This window comes from Tripterygium wilfordii, chromosome 16, assembly GCF_013401445.1.
Source record: "Tripterygium wilfordii isolate XIE 37 chromosome 16, ASM1340144v1, whole genome shotgun sequence".
Lineage (NCBI taxonomy): Eukaryota > Viridiplantae > Streptophyta > Magnoliopsida > Celastrales > Celastraceae > Tripterygium > Tripterygium wilfordii.
Window position 1 is genome coordinate 10,790,169 of NC_052247.1, and position 24,122 is coordinate 10,814,290.

Sequence of the window (24,122 nt, forward strand, 5' to 3'; positions counted from 1 at the left end):
AGGCTAGTAGTTTCCTACACTAATTTGAATGAAATGCACCAAATGTAAATAAGACACTATTTAGACAATTGAATGAACTATCTTGGGACCTCAATAGTTCTAGGTTCCCCAACTCCATTGAAGTGCGCTTTGTTGAGATTGAAATTAAGAAGAATAAATAAACACCAAGAACAATTTAGACAACGATGGTTGGCATTGAAACTTGACAAGGGATAAATACAAGAGAATTTGGAATGAACGACATGATATTTGCTTGAAACTGACAAGGATTTGGAAAGTAATTAGAATGCTAGAATGCTCGGAAGCTTGAAAATGCCTTTGGGCTTGAGTAGTTTGTTTGATTTGTTGATTGTTTGTGTGTCCTTACCGATCTGTTTGTCTACCAGCTTTATACTTTCTGTCTTGCACGAAATTCTCCCTCCATAAACCATGATCTTACTGCAGTTAACCCCTCATTTGTGCGATTTTCTGTCAGTTTGAAGCCATTACCACTTTTTCATATCAGTTTTTCCCTTACTTCTCTAATAAGCTGCCACCTAGACCACCTTGTTATAACTGCCATAACTTCTTCCACTTTACATGGGCCACTCTCAGCACACTTTTTCTTGGACCTTTATATTCATCAACTGGGCTTCATCTCCTTCTCAATATAATGGGTTCATGGGCTGTGATTAATTCAAAGCATGATGGACCGTATGGGCCGCACCTTGGGCCTTGTACATGGACTAGGCCTAGCCCATAATATTTTTAGTGCCAATAATTTTCCCCCCAGCTTGAATTCAACTATTCAAAGTTGGATTTAAAGCTGATTTTTCGGCCCTCTTAAAAATCCTTCTCAAATATCAGTTGCTACCGAATAAATCCATTTAAAATTCAAACTCTTCTCTTACATCATTTAATTTGATCAGTTGCTGCTTCTTAATCCCTCACTCCTGCACGCCTCTTTACTTCCTGGTTCATTTGAGAAAGCCCTCACCTTTTTCCTCTCTTCGTCTTCTAAACTTTAATCAATGGCTTCCTTTCTTCCAAATACTGCTCCCATCGACTCTCACATTTCCACCGAGAAACTGACAAGCTTTTCATCTCTCTCTCGTGAGGAACTTCTTGCCAACCATGCAAATGAGTTACCACTATTAGAACGACATCATTCCTTGCCCTAACCGCCTTTGGGTTGGAGAGACTGGGTCAATCGACTTTGCACTACCTTCGGTGTCCAGTGGATGAAGTGAGGACTTGATCGATTTATTGACATGACTCTTGAGCCAATTCCCTTCAATCCAGCTTTGATTTCTATGGCCTGTTGTTTCTGGTCCTGTTCGAAAAATTCTTTTGCTTTCCCCGGTGGCCATATGACCATCACATTGAGGGATATGTATGCTCTAACTGGGCTACCCATTACAGGTCCAGATGCTCCCAGCCTCTTTACTCAGAATAGTCGAGGTAGGAGTAATGGAGGAAAAGAAAACTTTTTCCTACCAGGGTTTGAACTTTACAAAACACCTTGGGGAACCTACCTTCAAAGAGCATGCTCTGTTCCTGTGGTGTCTACTCTGTAGGTATGTTTTCAGCACCTTTGCAAATCAACCTGCCAAAGATTATCTTCCCCTTGCATGCACCCTAGCTGAAGGTCAGAATGTAGCTTTAGAGAGTATTTGGCTAGGCCGTATTTATCACTGTCTTTCTTTGCTCACCTTTGAGAAACCCTACTACCATCGTTTTTCTGGTAGCCTTTGGATTCTTCAGCCTTGGTTGCTAACTTATTTCCTTGCTTTACGTGCTCCTGGCTATCGACTATCTACCAAATTCACTTCTTATGGGCAGTCTGTTTTATCTTGCACCAGTGATATGTCTTTTGTAGAAATCTTCAATTTCTTCTTGTCCTTGCCTCCAAATCGACCTGATTTTGAGTAATTCTTGTTCACTAATAATTTTTCTGGTGGTCCTTTGATGCCATTGTTATCTTCCAAAGTTACCATATCTATGGTGATGGACCATATCCTTCGTGATTTCTAGGCCAGTCTTGTTACATTTAGGTATCTCCATGAAGGTGCCAATATTGATAACCCCATGAACCCTACTTATGGCTTTGAGGCCTACAATCCTCAACTTTGTGCTAGGCAGTTGGGTTATACTCAAAATGTGCCTCTTAACCGCCTTTCCCGTTACAACCCTCCTGGAGAAGAGAGGACCAGTATGCTCATATTTGTGGCTAAAAAGCCTGCTTTTACATTCTTTATATCATTACAGATGTAGATTCCCAAATGCTTAGGAAATATGGCTTTAAGTATTTGCCATTGATAAATCTCTTATGTGGCTGACCATCTAGGTCTGCCAGCCAATATGCATTGCCTTTGAGAATTCTGTGGACCTTGAAGGGTCCTTCCCAGTTTGGAGACCATTTTGCCCAACTCTCTGTCCTTGACTTCTGGTGGTAGGATCACCTTCCACACCATTTGGCCTTCATGGAATACTTTCTTCTTCACTTTCTTGTTGTAGGCCTTTGCTATCTTCTTCTTTTGGACTATTATCCTATTCAAGGCCTCCATCTTGCTTTCATCCAATTGTTCCAGCTCCATGTTTATAGCTTCTGAATATTCTTCAGCAGATAGATCATGTTCCTTCATGATCCTCAAAGATAGGACCACCAGCTCCATAGGTAGTATTGCATCATGCCCATAAGTGAGAGCAAAATGGCTGGTTGCAGTGTTTGTTCTCTTGGATATACGGTAGGCCCATAATGTCTCTGGTAGAATCTTGTGCCATGCTGTAGGATTATCCTCAATATTTTTCTGCAAGATAGAGATGATCACCTTATTTGAAGCCTCTGTCTGCCCATTGGCATGAGCATAGTATGGAGTAGATGTGAGCAATTTGACTCCATAATCTTCTGGAAATGCTTTGACCTCCTCTCCAGTGAACATTGTCCCCTGGTCAGTTGTGATGGTTTTTGAAATGCCAAATCTGAAAATAAGGTGTTCTTTGATGAAATCTACCACCTAGGCTTGTTTGACATTTTTCAGGGGTATTGCCTCTGCCCATTTTGTAAAATAGTCAATAGCCACCAAGATAAAATGATGGCCTTTAGATGAGGCAGGAAAGATCTTTCCAATAATATCGAGTGCCCACCCTCTGAATGGCCATGGTTTAATGATAGGCTGCATCTTCGCCGTTGGTGCTTTTTGAATGTTGCCAAATTTCTAGCATTGTTGACAGCCTTTTGCATATTCAATACAGTCGTTCAGGATGGTCGGCCAATAGTAGTCGTGTAACGTCCCGACCCGAAATGCGTTACTTTTGGTACCGTCTAACTCACACCATAATAAATTCAATCATCACACCACCGAAAATTTTGACAGCACCTCTCCATAATACGGAGGATGCCAACCTAGAGTAAACACGTAGCAAAATTACAAATATATTCACAACCTAGGCAGGGTCTCCGGCCATCTAACAATTCATATCACAGTTAAATTCTCAATTCTAAGTAGGGCCTTAGGCCACCTAACAGTCACACATAATTTCTCCACACAACAACATATATAATCAACATCCAACGTAAATAGCAATCCAGCAAACATAAGAAAATCGTAAGGACACAAAGTCCACAGACCCGGTTCAGGAGTCCCGATCATACGGAGTACCCTCCCAACTGTCCATCCCACCATTGAATAGGGATATCGTACATTGTGTCTCAACAAAGAAAAATAGGTACGATAAAATAGTAATAACATAATCAAAGTTTAGAACTATCTAGTCCTATCACTCTCTAGGGGTCCATCAATGTCACGCACCCTCCTCCTAATCCGCGACCCTGGTACCGGAACTAGACTCACCTGCGAGAAGGGAATAGAAGAAAGAAAAGGGTGAGTGAAAGGCCCAGTAGGGAATAATAAAGAGTAAGTGGATAACATAAAGCTGAAATACTAAAGAAAGGCACGAATGCAACAATATGATAGCTAACATCATGTACACCAAACACAAGTAAATAATCACACCATGCGAGATCCTAACTTGGCCCACTGGCATCCATATACATATCGAGACCCTGAACAGGCCAACGAGATCATCATCTGGTGTTTCGAACCCATATGGAATCCTGATTCGGCCCACCATCATTCCTGTACTCATAGGAACCCTGAACGGCCCAACGACATTCCACATTTCACATTTAACACAACTAGGAGATATACGGGTCCATACCCGACATCTACCATGCAACTAAAATGTATGTCCAGCATGGTTATGCAATAGGGTATACATACAACCTATATATATATATATATATATATATATTCTACTACATGATGCATGTTCAAGAGTAATTCATGCTCAATGGAAGATTGAACTAGTAGGGTATGCAAATAATTCAAATCATACAACAAGGATGTCACAAAGTGGGGTTGTTCTCCCTTAGATGCAATTAAGACGAGAACAAATTTTAGTGAACATTGAGAAAGAGAAACATTCGTAATAGGATAACATATTCAAGAGAATAGCAAAGGTGGAATTTCCCTACCTCGAACTTCAAAAACTAGTTATGTAAACCAATACTCAACCTTGAATTCTCCGGCCTCAATCAACCTATTATTCGATAAGCCCATCCTCAAATCAATATATAAACAACTTCAATTTCATATATCTAACACAAATTAACCCAATAAATCAAGAACCCATTACCTTCTCTTACCCAAAACTTTCCAAGTTCTTGAACTTCACCTACTCAAGCTTGCTACTCCAATCAACAATAGAATCTAGCAATACAACCATAAACAAGTCTAAATCAATCTATTAAATCACTAATTTCAACTAATTTAGAGAGTTTCCCCCAAATCTACAAAACCCATAAAACCCTAGAATCCCAAATCACTCAATCTCTAAATACTACCTTTTAGGTTTAAGAAAACTTACCAAGGTTGTAGAAACAAGTAGAAGGAAGAGATTCAAGCTTCCTTTAGGCCTCAAATGATGTAGGAACTCATGGATTTGAGTTTGGGTTCAAACCTTGAAAGATTAGAATAAAGAGAGGAATTTTAGAATATGTAAACTAGAGAGAGAAGTTATGAATCCAACTTGAAACAACTTGAAAGAGGACAATCTTACCTTGATTGATGATGTTAGGTTGATGGGAGGAAGGAAATTTGAGAGAAAATGGGGTTTAGGGCTTGTTTAGGTCGGGTATGTTAACAGGATTCGCGAAATGGGTGTTTAAAACCATCCTCGGACTGATTTTTTTAAAGAGGTGTCCGGACACCCTAGAAGGCCGTCCGAACACCTCTGCCCATTTGGCAGCTCTGTGCCATTTTATTAAAGCTGTCCGGACAGCTTTTAAAAGCTGTTCGGATGGTTACCCCTATAACCCCAAATTTTTAGTTTTTAAACGACTTGTGTACTCCCAATTCATTTGGTTTTTATTTCTAATGGTTTTAAATACATCTATATACTCAACACATGTTGGTCCTACCTAATTTCTATAAGAAAAGAAGTTCGGGTTGTTACAAGTGGTGTCTCCTGATCAACCATCTTATCTTTGGACTGGCTTGATATGCGCCACAGATACCTTCGTGTACCTGTTGCATTATTTTCATATTTTCAATAAAACTAGGGCAGTGAAGTAACAAACCATCAGCTCCTTTTCTGAAGAGTTCACCCTCGATCATTACATAGCTCTGTGCCAACACTTTCACCTTTCTGGACGCTGGATCATTGGGATATGTCAGATGGTCAATGATATCTCTCTTCCAATCTTCCATTTGATCATCAAGAGCTAGGCATTCAACTATCATGCCTCTTTCTCTGATAAGTGGATGAGATCTTTTTTCCACCGTGATAATTTGTTGTATCAAACTTTTTGGAAGTGTTAAACTAGAAGCTAGTTGGGCCAATCTATTGACCTCATAATTTTGTTCTCGTGGAATGTACTTCAACTCCACCTCCTGGAAGTAATCAAGCAATTGCAAGGCTGTACTGTAGTATGAAGCCAATGTAAAACTATCACATTTGTATTCTCCAGTCAGTTGTTTTAGCACCAATTGAGAATCTCCAACCACCAGAATATTTTTGGCTTTTAGTTCAAGCAAGATCTCCTAGCCAACGATCAGTGCTTCATATTCTGCCTGGTTGTTAGTGCAATCAAAATCCAAATTAAAAGCAAAGGTGGTTTTGTACCTCTTGGGGATTGAATGACTACCCCAGCTCCAGCAGCCATCTCAGTGCTAGACCCATCAAACTTTAGCACCCATTCACCTTCATCTTCAAAGATTGGTGTAGTGTGCGCATCTATCATGCCTTGTAAGGTCTCCAAAATTTCCAGGCATGGGTGATCAACAAGGAAATTAGCAAATGCTTGCCTTTTGACTGCCTGTTGTGGTCTCCATTTGAGGTTGAATTCTATCAAGGCCAATAACCATCGACCTATCGTTCCTGTCAGTAATGGCTTGGTCAGTATGCGCTTGATCAAATCCATTTTTGAGATCACGTACACCTTAGTTTGAAGCAAGTAGTGCCTCAACTTGGTACATGCAAAATATAATGCAAGGCAGAGTTTTTCCACCACGGAATATCGCCCTTTAGTATCTGTCAACAATCTACTCAGGTAGTAAACTTCTCTTCCAACATCATCATCCTGGGTCAGTAAACACCCAATGGAATCATCAGTAGCTGATATATACAACTTCAATGGTTGTGCCTGTTGAGTGGCATGAGAATTGGAGGTTTGCTTAGGTAGGCCTTGATGGTTTGAAAGGCCTCTTCATGTTTTGGCTCCCATCTGAATACATCCTCCTTCATTAACTTCAATAGCTCTGAGAATACCTTGGCCTTACCTGCAAGATTAGAAATGAATCTTCTAAGGTAATTTACCTGACCAAGAAAGCTTTGGAGCTGTTGTTTGTTCTTTGGTGGTTAAGCTTGGCATATGGCTTTAGCATTGTTTTGGTCAACCTCCATGCCTTTCTGATGAACCAAAAACCCCAGGAAGTTTCCAGCTTTAACTCCAAATGCACATTTCAAAGGATTGAGCTTTAGTTGGTACTGCCTCATCCTTTCAAATGCAAGTATATAAACTTCCAGTTTCCTGTCTATCATGTCATGAAAAATAGCATTCATTGTCCGTTGGTAGGTGGCTCCGACATTCTTTAAGCCATAGGGCATCATTACCTACTCATAGGTACCCAATGCTCCTGAACATCTAAATGTCATTTTTGAGACATCTTCTTTTGCAATAAATATCTGATTGTATCCAGAATAACCATCCATCATAGATAGTAGCTTGTGTTGAGATACACTATCTATTAGCATATCAGCAATTGATATAACATTCACATATTTAGGTGTAGCAGTGTTTAAATCACGAAAATTAACACAGATACGAATTTTACCATTTTTCTTAACCACTGATACAATATTGGATAGCCATTTAGCATACCTAGTTGGCCGTATGAAGCCGGCCTTAACCAACATCTGTATTTCTTCTTTGACATGCAACTCCACTTCTAAAGACATTCTTCTAGATGGTTGCTGGTATGGTTTATATCCTTGCTTGATAGGCAAACGGTGTTCTACCACCTTTCTATTCAACCCTGACATTTCTTGGTAATCCCAAGCAAAACAATCACAAAACTCGTGAAGTAAAGCTATTAGTTTTACCTTGATAGATGGATCCAAGGTAGAACTTATGTAAGTGACTCTAGCTTCTTCTTGCCACCCCAAGTTCACTTCTTCCAAAGGATCTTGGGTTTCGGCCTTCAAATCATCTAATTTGGCCGGTGCTACCTTCAAATTATTCCAGTTCAACTCTTCTTCTTTATTAGTGGCTAAACAACCATCATCTTCTACTATCATTTCTTATTCATTAATTTCCTCTGTTATAATTATGTCAATGGTAGCTTGTACTATAATTTTATTTATTGCAGCCACCACTATCTTCTCTTTGTCTTTCGACCACCTCATGAAACTTCTTCAATAATTGGCTCTGATTCCCTCGGCCTATAAGGAACAATGGGCGTTGGTTGCAATAATTGTCTTGCAATTTTTTTGCATTTCTTCTTTTTTGGTTGCGAACTGAATTGGTCCATATTGGGCATGGTAGTAGCGAGCTTCCACCTGATCTGATGTAGTCTTGAATGGCTAGTTGTCTGCCCAAATGATTTCTACATCATTTCCTCTCCAACACACCAATAGCTGATGTAGTGAGGATGGGATACACCAATTGGAATGAATCCAATCTCTTCCCAATAAAGCTTGGTATTTGGCCTAACTGTCAATGACAAAAAAAGCTGTCATGGAAGATTTTTGCCCGACAGTCAGCTCCATTGGCAGTATACCAACTGCCTTAGTAACTTCTCCTGTAAAGCCTGTCATAGTCACGTCAGTTGGAATTAAATCATCTTCTTTCTTACCCAGCTGCCAGAGAACTGATCGTGGAATGGTATTGACTGCAGAACCATTGTCCACCAAGACTCTGTCAATCGGTCTACCATTCATCTGTGCCCTGACATACAATGGCTTGATGCGTTGTGACATTTGGATTGAAAGTTTCTCCAAGATAACTCTTTTGGGGGTTTTTTCATCTACTATCTGCATCGTCACTAAGCTGAAAGGTTGATCACCTTTCCCTAGCCAGTCAAGCTTTGGCATTTGATTTTCTTTTATGTGCTTCTTATCCTGTCAAGCAGCTGGCAAAACTAAAGTAGTAGTAGAACATTTATATGGTACCTGGATTGCTCCCACCATGAACTCCTTTGTAGGAAGTTGATCCCTTTTCACATGATGATTATCCTCTTGCTTCTTTTCTTTTCGAACCCATGTCCAGCTGTTGCGTTGAACCACTGGATGTTTGTAGTAATTCCTCATATAGGCAGCATACTGCCTCTGCTTTCTCCTTAATTGAGTTCTAGTTAGAGGTGCTGTAAACTCTTTATGTTTCACTAATTGTCATCTATTAGTAATGGTGCTGGCTGGTGGTTGCACATAGCGTGGCTTCTGTCTTTTCTTCTCCTTGTGGACCTGAGAATTTTGAGAATTGTGAGCTTTTGGTTCCCATACCTGAGATATCTCCTTCAGTTTCCTTTTAAGCTCCAGGTAGTCACGAAGATCTACATCAATTGCATGCATGGTGGTCACCACTGGAGGAAATGAATCTTTATCTACCAGCATTGACTCCTTATCAGGGAATCGTAAGACACCCTTTTTTATTTTCTCCTGAATCAGGTTCTTCAGAGTCCAACAGTTGTTAGTGGTATGAGACCATAAGTCATGGTATTTGCAATACTCCTTCCTTTTTGTATCTTTTTGAGATGGTATTTTGTGTCCAGCTAAAAACGTAACAAACTTTTCCTGACATAGAAAGTCAAAAATCTCCTTCGTTTTGGTCACATCAAAAGTATAATTGATGTTACCACCCATGAGCTGTTTCTTTGCTGGCTCAGTTGATTTTGGTTTGGATAATACAGGGCAAACCCACACTTTCTTTTCTGAAGTCACTCTGCAGCAGCCATCTCCATCTCCTGGTAGTAAGTTCCCATAGAAGACTTCTTTCTCTTACTTTCTTCTTTCAACAATTCTTCATACTCTGCGACCTTTGTTGCCGTCTCATAAAAGTCATAAAATTCCATACCTTGAAACTTCTTGCGCAATTTACTGTCTAATCCTCGCTGAGCCATTTTAACAAATTCTGACTCAGGTAGATAAATGCAGCATCTATTCCTCAGCCTCTTAAAACAAGCAATATAAGCATTGGTGGTTTCTCCTGCCTTCTGCACCAATCTGGATAGCTCAACCATAGACACCTCTGGTTCTGCTCTAAAAAACTGAGTATGAAATGATCGCTCCATCTCCCACCATGTGTTGATAGAATTTCTTGGTAATGTGGAATAACCTGAGACAAAGGTTGTCATAGTTCGCCAATTTACCACATTACACAGTGAAACGATCGATATGCTCCACGGTGGACAACCCTTCTTCTCTAGAGAATGAAGTGAAATCAGGTACTCTAAATCCTTGTGGGTAAGGATTCTCCCTATCCACAACAGTTGGATAGGGTTTGTGATACTCTTGCCGACCAAGCTGTCTAAGGCCTGGCCATATAATGAGTTCATGGGCTGTGATTAATTCAAAGCATGATGGACCATATGGGCTACACCTTGGCCTTGTACATGGACTAGACCTAGCCCATAATATTTTTAGTGCCAACACATTGATAGAAGGAAGCAGTAACCCTATCATGACCCTCGTTCACATATTTAAATAGATATTTGATATATCTTGACTGATTGTACCATTCAACATTGATATGAGCATGGTACTTCTTCAAGAGATATGAGTTGTATGGAACTACACACCCGTTGTCAGTAACATTTCTTTTCTTTTGTATTGTCTTACCATTGTCCCTTCTTCTATACACAGGATACCCATCCAGATCAATAAATGTTTGGTCATTGAACTTTTTAGGAAACTTTTTTGAACACTTTCCATTCATCATACATGGAAATAGTCGGTTAGAAGATCGATAAGGGCCATGAATTATGTAATTCTTTACAAGCTCATATAATTCAAGATCATCTTCCATAACTGGAATCTCAGTAGAAATGATCTTATCAATATCTTCATCGTTTTCAACCTTGTTACTTTAATGCAAGAACAATAAAATATGAGTACGTGGAAAACCACGTTTCTGAAACTCGATTGTGTATATCGCTGCATTTCAAAATTAAATGAAACAATAAAATATGAGTATGCGGAAAACCTCGTTTCTGAAACTCGATCGTGTACATCGCTGCATTTCAAAATTAAATGATTTAGAATTTAGAATAATTTAGTAACACAACTAAATGATTTTGAGTTTGTAATAAATTATTAAACAACATCTTATAAAAATAACACATAAATAATATATGCTAACTAAAAATAATATTTGAAACTGTTCAAATAAAAAATAACAAATGATATGTTTTGATAAGATTAATTTACCAACATTAGCTCTTCCAAAAATTTGATTCTTCCTTAAGTCACTCATCAACTCTTCTAATTTGATGTTGAAAACTCTACATAGTATATCCGGTCTATCTTCAGGTTTTATGCATTTCCTCTTACAAAATCTAACAATTATTTTTCAGTCATTTTGGATTGCAAGTAAAAGTTATAAATAAATCAAGAAAGCACGACCACCTACAAATAGTCATTGCATCCTGATAATTCCATGATCAAATGTATTTGGATTGTCATTTAATCTGCAAAATTAATAATTTAAATAAAAAATTATAACGAAAAATAATAATAAAAAGTGAAAGAAAGTTGGGAAAATTGGTGATAAGCCCTTCACTTAAAAGTTTTATTCCAATAAGAACACTCTTAAAAGTTTTATTCCATAAAGTCTATAAAGTTTAAAACATTATTCCATAAAGGACAAAATGTTAAAATATATGGTTTTATTGCCTAAAATACCTTCATCTTCATCCTCAAACATGGCACACTCCTTCTACACGTGATTCATCTCTGACCTCCGTCAGAAGCTTCGTCTTCGTCGTCGGAAGCTTTATCTCTACCCCTTATGACTTATTCGACAATTATATGGTATTTTTAAGTTATATTTCATCACTTTTTTTTGTATTCGAATTAGATCTACTAATACTCATCACGGAGCTTGTAGATCTTGTTGTTTTTCTTCGATCTATCATCCCATCATTATTTTTCGGTATTTTTTGTGGTGATTTTCGTGATTTTTTGGTTCTGATTTGATATCTGCAGATCGCAAGTGATATTTTATCTGTTTCGATTAATTTGATATTTGTCATATGCTATCTGTTTTGCCAAATGTTATCTGTCTTGTTAAAATGTTATCTGTTTTTAATGAAATGTTATCTATTTGAAGTTTCAAAAGGACAAAAAATATCGCGTGACATATCAGAACATATTCGAAATAGATATATCTACATATTCAGATTCGATTTCAAAAGAATATTGATACATACAAAACATATATAATATTGATAGATACAAAACAAATATAATATTAGATACTGAAGATAGAACAATTTCCTTCGAGGGTTCTGAGAGCTTTGGTGGGGCACTAGTTAGGTTCCCATGAAAGTAGCTTTCCAGCCATTGGGAGCTCTATGCATCCAGCATGCATTTCCCTTCTGTACGCCTACAAGCCGTTTAGAGTCTTGAGGTAAGCCTCCCCCGTTGCCATTGCTTATGCCTTTGTGCGAGTGCCATCCAATCAAGTGTATGAAAGGGCAAATCCCATCTCTGAGTCTGTTGGAGTGGCTTTCGATGTCGGTCCAGCTCATCCATACATTGTGAGGTCCTCACTGGTCAAGGTCCCTAAAGCCTCCAGTGTTAAGATGGATGAAATTTCTAAACCGGAGGAAGAGGGATTTTAATAAGGCAGTTCTAAAAGCCTATTCTAATTACTTCTCTTACAGCTAGTCCTGCCTTTAGGAGTGCCCCTATGATCGAATGTGAGCAAGTTTTTTCCGGGATACGTTGTGTCTGTCATTATCTTTGGGTAATTTATCTAGTAGTAGTCTCGGCTTAATATTATGCTGAAGAAGTAGTTGCCTACCCATAACCAGTAGAAATTGTAGTCCTTCTTAAGGCCATTCCATAATATTCCTTTTGTAAGACTTCCAATTACGTAAGTCCTTCTAAATGCAGCAAAAGGATAAGAGCCCTTTCCTAACTCCTTGCTTGTCGATCCAGGTGAACAACTAGCTTTTATACAAATGAATTTTTGATAGGTTTCTTTTCTTACCCTAACCTCCTAGCCTTTTTCTTTTCAAAGTGCCCTTTCCTAAGATGTCTCTCTCCTTGCTTATTGATTAGTCGTCGAGCGACTCCTCCCTTTCTGTGGGACAAGGATAAGCTTTTTAAAATGCTTATAGAAAGCTAGTTTTCATTGCAGGTAAGGTTAGAGTTCAAGCCTGGTTACAGTTATTATTCAAGGTAGGGGGAGTCATTTTTATTGCCTGTAATGGTTCAGGCAATCTACTTCTAATCTAGCAAACCCCTAATCTAACGAGCCTGTTGCAGTCCTTAGGCGAGCACGTCAGTTTGAAAGCTAGATTCCTTATGCAAGAAAGCCTGGGATAGACACGAAAGCAAAGGATCTTAAGTAAGTCACTATTTCTACTTCTTTTTCAAGCGAGCAAGGGAGGACTAAGGCAAGGGCTAGAGCTTGTTCAGTTTAATAAAGTTTCTTTTTCATATATCATAAGAGATTACCTATGCCATTTCCATTCCTTGTGTGAATTGAGAAAATATCTCATATTACGTGAGTGCTTATGAGTTTCTATTTCCAGGTCTCCCTATGCTTGGAGCGAGGGTTTCATTCTAATTCTTCACCATCTTACGTCGAAGGTTCTCAGGTAAGCTAGAAAGCAAAGTCAGCCAAAACCTGTAGAAGTATCTCATACCTCTTAGGAAAGGCAGCAGCAATAACTCTCTGGGTTAGCTTTCTCGGGCAGCTGTTTTCAATCGCAGCTTTCCTCCAGTTTGCTTGTTCTAAGCATATGCCTAGTCATTGAATTTGAAGACTGGACTGCCACCCGGGGGATCTTTATATATGCTATTATATAAGGATCTTTGTTCGAAGCTTGAATCATCACCTTAGTAGCACGAAAGAGTGAAGGGATGAGATCTCATTCTCTCAGGTATTCTTTCTAGGGAAATGTCTCACTTTTTGGTATGTGAACTTTTCCTCAAAGCAAGGAAGTGTAGGGGTAAGAGTGTCTAATCGGCCAAGAGCCTGAAGTCAAAGCAGGGACACTTCATTGACAGATGAATGAAGGTCAGCAACTTGGCTACTAGTAAATGAATCGAGTGCTACCGATGAAGAACATGGCAATGGGCCAATCTACATATGGCTACGAGAAGTGTTCATAGCGATGATAGGTAATGACAAAGATAGGGATTGTTCACAGCATGCGAATGAGCTACCCTGCTGAATTCCTAATATCCATTCCTAGCCTGTGAAGTTGAAGGCCGGAAACTTAAATAAATCAAGGGAAGGAAAAAAATTCACAGATTTCCCACTAGTACGGAAGGGAAGGAACTCAGTCAGATCTTCTTCTACATACGCGATTTTTCGATCTTTCTGTGAAACAGCTAGCAACCCATGATTTGATTGCTATCAAAGTTGATCGATAGATGAAGAGTAACCTCGGGAAAGAGAACAACAACTTTGGCGAAGAGGACTTCTGTAAAGTAAATAGGCAAAAAGGGACGAAGATGCCTGGACAAGACCCGCTTATTGAAGGAAGGGTCTCCGTAGAATGGGCGAACACTCCCGCACAAAAGCAAGTCCATCTTTTAGGCTTAATTGACTCTTCATCAAAGGCAACAGGCCAATGAAAGAACAGAGGCGGAGGATTGTACTTGACTGAAGAAGAAAAGATTAGAAAAACACTTTCCTTTGCAGGCATACCTCTTTCAATAATGGAAGTTCATCTCCTGGTGGGTTACTACTTTGGAGGCACAACTCGATTATCCAATCGCTGGCCTGCTGCAAAGGATGGAAACAAAAGGATAGATTTTCTTACTGTCGAATCTAAGCATACTCAAATGATCAGAGCTTTGACTTTGAATCAAAAGCGAGTCCCAAGAGAAGGGAACTGAGAGAAAAGTAGCTCTAAGCAACTCTCACATCACCTATACAGTGGCATAGAGGGGAGGAACCCCTATTCAGGGAATAGAATTAGGTTAACAGACAGTCTTGATGAAAGGACAGGGGAAAGCAAATAGCATTCATTAGCGAGAACAGTGACTCAGGGTAGGGAACTACTATGAAAGTCGAGACTATTCGTATACAGACAAGCAAGAAGAGAAGGGACCCTTAAGACTTTGGGACCAAAGACAGAAGAAAGGAGCGCAACCACTATGATTGCTGAAGAGGGACCCTTATGATAGGCAAAGAGTTCCTCTTAATCACAGGCCAAGATCAGAGAAGTGAATTTGATGAATGGTCAGCAGGGAGAACTAGGACCTTGAAGGCAAGAAAGCGAAGAAGAAGAGCGGAATGCCACTCGATCAGAAACAACCTTTCCTTAGATTGATTGAGTAGGGTAGGGATCACATGGAGATTTGGTTGGGAGCGGAGTGCTATGCTAGTGAGTACCAAGCGAGGGAAGTACGGTCTGATGCAAGGAGTGAAACCAGAGGCCATGAGTTCATTACTACTAGAAGTCTCAGTTCCTCCTCGGTGAAATGGAAGCCCATAAATGGTATAAGCGTTGAAGAAGACCTTCTCTTTAGAGATTCAATCCCGCCAATTGGGGAAGAGGGAAAAGAGAGTCTTAAGCAGCAAGCATAAGTGAATAGAGACTACTATTACCATATCCCTAGCCTGGTTCCTTTTTTGTTGCCTTCCTCTCCGCTTCTGTCAGCATAGAGGAAGGTTTTCACTCCCATTGAGAAAGAAAAAATGCCCTAGCTCAGCTTCCTAGCATGACACATCGGCTACGCCATCAAAGACTGGAATGATCCTCCACTTGCTAGTCAGGAAATATCATCGCTCCGTGGGCCTTAGTACACGGAACACTAAGAGAATCTCTGTTAAAAAAAAAGTACCCCTATACTTTTTTTTATAAAAACTCGAAAGGCGATTACTCTTACTATCTACAACTTTAGAATCGACAAAAGTGCTTATTACCATAAACAAGATTAATTCCCTTTCTTTCTCTTTCTGACGATCGGTCATTCTTTCTAATAGCTTCATCTGAGAATGATGTCCTTCTGGGCTAGGCTAACCCTGTTCATGGTATCTTTTTTTTTCCTTTCTTTCTTCCTAGGACAATCAGAATGGAATTGCCTAGCCCATATCAGTCAGAGCATATTCCCTCACAGCTTCTCAAGCACTTGCTATTTCTTCTTCTCTTAGATAGGCTACCTTCTGATTCAAAATGGACTTAGCATGCCTACTTTTCCTTATTAGAAAAAATAGCCCTAGCTAGATTCTCAAGCTCTGATGAACCCGCAACAAGAACAACCTTGATGCCGAAAGGACTAAAAGCTCTTATTCCGCACCAAAGGCCGTATTCTCAAAGCCGTACCGAAGAGACCAGACCTTGGGAAGGCATCACCTATGCGTGGAAGGCTTAACAATCCTTCTTATTAGCAGCCCAAATATGTTTTATGCTCGGATTGATACCATCTCAGATGTCTAGAAATTAGCCCGAGGGCTAACCTATCATTAGTAGTTGTCACTATGCTTAAGACATGCAAGTCGGACTCTTTCTCGCAGATAAGCCTACACGTCCTTGAAGACCAAGCCAATCTCGATGATAAATGAAGCAGAATAGAGCGGCGAAGGTAAGTTACTTCTTGACCATAAGGTGTTATAGAATAAGGTCTTAATTCATCCGCTGCTTGAGACTAGGCTGCTATTGAATCAAAGTGTGTTGGTTCGGTTGTTACAGAACACAAATCAGACATATAGAAACTCTTTTCAAATGTCCATCTTCGACTAGCAGATGATTGTCGATCCCTTCTTCTTGGTCACTGAGGAGCTTTTAAGCCCTTTTGCAGCTATTCCATATGAGGATGAATCTAGGACAAAGATTATGTTAGATGTGGCATTATTGGTCTTTGCTATTGGAGCTTTTTGCCCATCTATTGAAGATAGTCGTAGATCAGTAACTTCACCTCTGGAAAGTCTAGTTTAAAGGCTTTAGAGAGGCCTTTAACGACAAAAGGAAGTAGTTCAATAGTAGGGAAAGAGAGAAGCTCCGTATCTCTATTTAGGAAGACTACCAAGTAACTAATCGCATCTCCTAGATCTTTTATCTTTAGCAACCGGACAATATAACTATAACAGACGAGAAGAAAATCATGAAAAGACAATTTTGAGGAAGACAATGTTACAATGCGTAGATTGTCTGCATAAGAAGGTATTCAAGTCTGATAGGAACTACAAGTAGCTAGGGAACAAGAGCTAACAACTAGCGAGTAGGGAAGAACAAGAGAGCTACTAGTCTAATAGTAATAGTAAAGGTCGGCCCTTCTCTCCTTCCTTTACGAGCATATCCCCATAGGAATTAGTTTATGTTCCTTAGTGACATGCATGACTGGAAATAGTTAAACGAGGACTAGCTATCTCAGGTATCCTTACCTTGGTGCCATGACTAGAACTACCAATGCCCTATACTCGCTAGTCACTTTAGTCCTTCTTCGCTTGATGAAGTAAGAAGGGTGAGTTGTAGAAGGTTGACGTAGGGTGAGGTAATGAACAATGGGGGAATGATGGCTGAGCCTATTGTTAACCCTGACTTTCTTTCTCAACCTTAGTTTGTAAATTCCCTTTTAAAAGCCATCTTTCTTTTGGTGGTACAGAGGGTGGGCTAGTCACAAGAGAGAGACATGGAAATAAATAAAGAAAGGGAAGGGGGATAAGAGAACCTAACTATATCATTGTCTAGTAACTGCCAGAATCATGGAAAGGCTTTAGCGATCATTGTGTGGAATGTAGGTTAAGGTTCCCAGAAGCTCTTCTTATCCACTTACCCAGAAGATAGTTGTAGCACTAACACTCTCCTCTTCTGACCAACTTGACTTGTAGCCAGAAATGAAATCCTATACAGCAACCCTACCCTTTAGCCCCTTAGCTTTTAGGAAGCATGGTTAAGGTTAAGACATGCCAATGAAAGGGAAGCCTTTTGATCCAGAAGAGAACTGGGATAATAATATGGCTGATCTTGTGAATCTTCTTTCTCAATTGACTTGACCTAAAATAATAAACTAAGTAAGCCTGGTGTCCTCTTTCTAACATATTCTATTTCGAAGGAAGGGCAGGTCTTATTGATGACTAAGATGTCCTTTCAGAAGAGGTGATGAAATCCTTTCAAAAGTGGAGATCTAAATGGTTGTTGGAAAGGGATAGAAAGATAGGCTTCTTCCACTCGACTCCCATTAGTTAGATAGGAAAGAATCGAATAATTGCCTCGAAGGATGAGAGAGGCTAAGCACTGATGATTCCACTCTCCTGGGGATGGTCACCAAAGACTGCTATATGCTATACACAGATGAAGGGATCAGCTCAGTCAGTCTCAGGTCCGTCCTCACCTTTCCACAGGATTTCAGCACTAGCTAAACATTTTAATAACCTTCTCTGATGAGGATATGAAACAAACAATTTCTTATATGAATCCATATCAATCTACTTCTATCGTCACCCTATTATACCTAAATTCCTCTAAGGAGGTGGACCCTTCTCAAGCTAATGAAACTTCCCTTACAGAATTCTACCTTTCTTATCTTAAGGGAGATGGTAGAGCCAATAGAATGGAGCTTTCTACCATAGGCTTTATACCATACCTGGCAGCTTTAAGGTAGAGTTTTGATAATGAGAATCTTATAGTTGTCCAAAAAGCCTTGCTTACTACCTTGAATAAGATGATAGGAAAGAAATGGAGGATATTACAGTCAAGGTTGACCTAGAGAAAGCATATGATCGGCTCTCATGGGAAATGATGAGAGAAAGCTTAATGGACTTTGCCTTTCTTAGCTCCTGGATAAATCTCTTATGCTTTCACTAACCAATCACTTAGACTTTGACTCTGTACCACTACTAGATCAATTTCATTATTGAAATTATTAGCACACCTCACTTCGAATGTAAATCCTATGGAATGGTTAAGTCTCGTCTCAGAAGCTTTACAAGTAAGTAGAGGGTTGAGAGAGGGAAAAACCTCTTTCTTTTATGGTTGGAGTGGCTATCTCACCACATTAGAAAGGCAGTTATTGACAAGAGTGTAAAGCAGGAAGACTTAGCAAGACAAGTCTCTCTCATCTCTTTCTTGCCTATGATCTAGTCTCTTTCTCTTTCTTTGGATTGGATAAGGCTCATTCTACCAAGTTGAAAGTATTACGACTAGGTCTCTGAATGCCTTTAGCAGCATTGCATGTCAGGTCAGAGGCTTAATCTCTAGAAGGAGAAGATCTTTCTTTCTCTCCCAACATAGAAAGATAGATAAAAGGAAAACTTGCTAAAGAAAGCTAGGACATCGTTCCTCAGCCTCTGATCCATATCCATGAAAGGCTCACAAATAAAATCTTTCTTTCTCCTTAACAGAGTGAATGCGAGCTTATCAACAAGCTGGAAATAGAAGGAGCTAAGAATGGGAGGTAGGCCCAAGGACTATGGTAGAAATAGTCTACTCTACAATCCCTACGCACTCAATGCAATCCACAAAACTGATAAAAGGAATCAAAAAATCTCTTATGAAATAGATAGAAGGAATAGAGCCTTCATCTGGGCTAAGACCTATTCCTATACAAAAAGAAGAATGCATCTAGTCAATGTTCACTATGTCTGCAAGCTAAAAGATCCATGGCCTTTAACTTGAAGAGTCGACTAAGATTCTGCTATCCTGGCTAAAGGGGGCTGGCCTTTACTAAGAAATTCCTTAAACCGCCTACCTATGCTACCAATTCCTTAACCCTATGCTATGGGCACAAATCCTGCAAAGGAAGAAGTGGAATCAGATTCATTCTTATCCCCTATCATGCTTTAAGATAAAATTCCTACATGTGGACTGGTCTCACAAGAAAAAAGGAAGGGTGGTCGTAGATCAGAAGAGGCGCTTGACTCTCTCTAAGTCTAATAGGAGAAAAAGGCAATTATGGACTGATTGCTCCTTGGGCTCGGAACCTAAGATATGCTTAGCCAGTTCCCTTCAAAAAAGCTGACTTCGTTGCCTTAGCCCTAGCACTAAGCATCATTTTTTGGCTCACCCAGTTCCTTCGTCACCTTTCCCAGCCGTTCTTTTCCTTCCAATTAGTGAAATTCTATCTCTTTTTGGGTAATTGTTGTCGACCTCGATCTCAATGAGGAGGACGATTGGGAAGGGGTTACCCCAAAAGCAAGAAAACCACTCCTCAGATGAAGACCAAGCGGTTTCATCATGCATGATAATGGTGGGCCCTGCTTTGGCAAAGGAAGAAGAAAGCCAAACAAGCCGGTTCAATCATGACTATAAAACTTCCTACAAGAAAGTACTCCGTTACCTCGAGACTGAAGCTAATGGCAGATAGAAGAAAGAAGTAATAAAGAACTAAAAAAAAGAGAAGTAGGAAAGACAAGGGCTTCTCCTGGCGTCAATCTTATTAGTCCTTGGCTACACTAGCTGTAGGGAGAAGCAAGGAATTCAGCTAAGAGCAGCCAGCAGCAACTAGAGCATCCCGTCTGAAGGCCGAGGGCAGGAAAGCAAGGCAAGCCCTTTTAAAGTCAAGTAAACTCCGGAGGCAGAAGCTTTAAAAGATAGGGGAGGATAGCTGTTGCTAGCTGTTGCTCTTATTAGTGCCTTAGCTGGTGTTCCCCTTTAGGAGGAAGCGAGAAAGCTTCAAAAGACTAGTCCGAAAGGGCTAGCTAAGACAAGGCAGCTAGGCTGAAGGCAAGGAAGGCTAGTCCGGCAACTGCTAGCTTAACAGACAAAGAAAACGGGATCCCACTGATACTGATCGCCCTCCAAACAAAACAACCTGATCTGTGTAGGCCAGAAGCCAGCAAAAAAGGAAGTTTTCTAGCCTTATAATATATATATAATTTTTTCTTTGTAGTTGCCCTTTATGTGATAGGGGTGCTTGCTGGAAAAGAAAGCCGGATGAAGGATCAAGCCTTTCGAAAAGAAGATTAAGATAGTGTGAAATTCACCTTATCTCTTCCGAAGGTGACTCAAGGGGAGGGTTCACAAACACTGACTTAATTTCCCCTGGGAGTCCGTAGGTCCTTGGTTGGCGAGTGGAAGGAAGTGACTCAACCGATAGGTTGAGGTGCGAAGGACTGAAAGGAAAGGAAGAAAGGAGAAGCTACTCGCCCTAATCAATAAGCGGGAGGGAAAAAGGCTCTTTTGAAAAAGAGAAAGACCCTCTATTCTCATCGAAAAGACTAGTAAGTGTATGTGATGCCTCCCTTGAGTCACCTTTAAGGAGAGGAAAGCGCTTTTGAATGAACGAAACCTTGGGACTTACCTCTTGGCGACTTTTTTTGCTAGTGTAGTTATGCGTCTTCGGTAAGCTGACCAAGGAAGACTGCATTGCGGTGTACCTGTTTTGTAAACAGGTGCGTGATCTACACCGGAAGTCTGGCCTTCTTTTCGTCGGGGCGTACCTCAAAACCGTAGGCTTACACCTTATGGGAGGGGTGGCATCTACGAAAATCGCCATCAACCGTGAAAAATTTACGTGTCCTTGACCCGATCGGGAATACCTCAAATCATTCCGTCCTTACACCGTCAAAAGTGAAAGGTGCGGAACGAGGAGGCTCATCTCCTGTCCTGGTGAAGTTCTACCTGTCGTTGTGCTCTTTGTCCAATATCATTTTGGTCTGGCCAAAGGGTCGGAAAGTGCTTGGTAGCACTATCCAGTCAATGGGTACCAACCGGGGGGAACCTTGTCTTGATATAGTTAGGTTCCTGATGGTAAATACCAAAGAACTATTCAGGGCGTACATTCCCGACTATTAAAAAAGACCTTTTATGAGTTTAGATTTAGACCATCCTGGTCATCCGGTCCAAACACCTACAAGAACTCATTAAGGGAAGCGTGTTGACCGTTCCCCTCGTCACAGGCGCTTACACGATTGATGGCGATTTTCCACACTTTGGGAGTCAATGCGACGGTCTGTTTGAAGCTTATAAACACTTTCTTGTTCCTATTAACAAAACATCCTCTTTTTCTTCGCTCTTCCGGAACCGGTACAGAAATTGGTGTTTTTTTTACGTTCTTTACCTTAGTTACTGGGGGGTTTCGGGGAAGACCTATGTGGGGCACCTTTTGGGTGTGGGATGCTCGTTTAACCTCTGTATTCATCTCGTTCCTTATTTACCTGGGTGCACTGCGTTTTCAAAAGCTTCCTGTCGAACCGGCTTCTATTTCAATCCGTGCTGGACCGATCGATATACCAATAATCAAGTCTTCAGTCAACTGGTGGAATACATCGCATCAACCTGGGAGCATTAGCCGATCTGGTACATCAATACATGTTCCTATGCCCATTCCAATCTTGTATAACTTTGCTAACTCCCTCTTCTCAACCCGTATCTTCTTTGTTCTGGAAACACGTCTTCCTATTCCATCTTTTCTCGAATCTCCTTTAACGGAAGAAATAGAAGCTCGAGAAGGAATACCAAAACCTAGTTCACTCGCTGAGTCTCTTTGCATCCATGGCTGAATGGTTAAAGCGCCCAACCTATACCAACTTAATAAAGGGGAAATTCGTAGGTTCGATTCCTGCTGGATGCACTTGGAACGTTCAGTTCAATCGCTGCTCACGGAATTGTTACATATAGCTCGCCCTTATAGCTTATGGGGCACTTCACTCGCTAGAGAAAGAAAAGGGATGGATGACTGAAAATCCCGCTTAGAGATCGCAACTATAGTCAGAGTAGGAGTCCCCATCCATCATCTCCGTCGAGGCCTCATTTGACCTTAAAATTACGGTGGATCCGTCGGATTGAAACCTTCATTAAATTCGGCAACTAAGGACGAGATTAGAGATTACCATAGGCTTTTATGTCCCGAATGTTTTCTTTAATTAATAAGGTCGCCTTGCTTACTCACCTTTATGGTGCGTTTGATACAGTGGTAATAGGATGTAATGATTACAAGGGTAATTAAATTTTAAGTTTACTTGTGTTTGTTATGTCAGTATAACTTTTACTCCTGTAATACATTTTAGTAATTGAGCTTATTTTTTATACATAAAGTTTACTAGTGGAGGGACCTAGGTAATAAAAAGTAATAGAAAGTTTTACTCCAACCTATTACCCCTTTAAATAAAAAATTCTAAAAGCCCATAAGTTATATATACACATATATATTATATATTATATATATATGTATATATATGTATGTATATACATATATATATATACGTATATATATATATGTATGTATATATATTATATATACACTGTCTGCATATGTATATATATATACATATACACAGACAGTGCATGCACTGTCTGTGTATTATTTATATATATATATATAAATAAATAATGTCGGGCTAGGGCCGGGCCAAAATTGGCCCGAGGTGTCGGGCTTCGGGTCGGGCCCGACCCAAAAAATGGAGCTCATGCCAGCCCAAGGGGTAGGGCAGGGCTTCCCAGGCGCTGTCTACTTTCGGGCCGAGCCAGGCTTGGACCTAGGCCCGCGGGTCAAATGGTGACCTCTGCTCTTGTGTTACGTCTTTGTCATGGATTTGAATGTTATCAGATTATTTTGTTGAAATTGTTAACAATTGTTGTTATATATATATATATATATATATATATATATATATATATATGTCTAGCTGTGTGTGTATATATATGCATATGTATCTATATTTTTAAAATTTTGGTACATGATAGTCATAACAATAAAAAAATGACATAATCTCACTTTTTTCTAGTTTGGTTCATTACAATAATAACAAACAAGGGTAATGGTAGTACACTAGTAATGTATAGCTGTAACAAACAAGAATAATGAATACTTGAGTAAATTTTACCCTTCTTTACCAAACAAGGATAACACTTATTCTCCATAATTATTATTACCCATGTAACATTTACATGGGTAACAAATTATACCCCTAAATTCTTACCCCCATACCAAATGCACCCTTAATATATAAAAAAAGCTCTTCACCGTATAACCTTTACCCGAAAAACTGGAGCACAGCTATACTTTCATCACTTTCACTAGAACCAGAGTCATAGGGGCACTTTTCGTTTTGCCTTCCTTTAGTCCAGGGACGACCCCTATGTTTTTTCGTGGAGCGCAGAATTTGCCTTAATCAGCGAGAGTATATACAATCTATGCCACTGGCAAGAGCATGATTGAGGGCTTTATACTGTAGTCTGTAACTCTTCAATTGGTCATTGGCTCTACCTCCAGCCCCTTCATATTCCGTATCCTGCTGCTTCTTTGCTTGCTTTACTCGATCAAGCATTCCTGTGCTTAGCAAAGAGGTAGTAGCATTTGGGGTGAGAAAAAGAAAAGCATCATTTTCCGGATAAGCCGGCACAGCTCTTGCTTGCTGTCTGTATGTAGTAGGGTCTGGTCAACTGCCCGGCCACCTCTTTAGCTCATCTCTTGTCAACGCTAGCACTTTTTTTTAAATGATGCCATTCCCGACTCGCGAA

General features: G+C 40.0%; 1 protein-coding gene across 1 annotated transcript; it reads left to right on the forward strand.

Annotated features, from left to right (window-relative positions):
• Positions 1-21,574: 21,574 nt before the first annotated feature.
• Positions 21,575-22,538, forward strand: LOC119980791 (putative cytochrome c biosynthesis ccmC-like mitochondrial protein). Its single transcript, XM_038823582.1, is given in 2 exon segments — positions 21,575-22,138; positions 22,140-22,538. Coding segments are annotated over 2 exon segments (705 nt in total). The 3' UTR covers positions 22,281-22,538.
• The last annotated feature ends 1,584 nt before the right edge of the window (positions 22,539-24,122 follow it).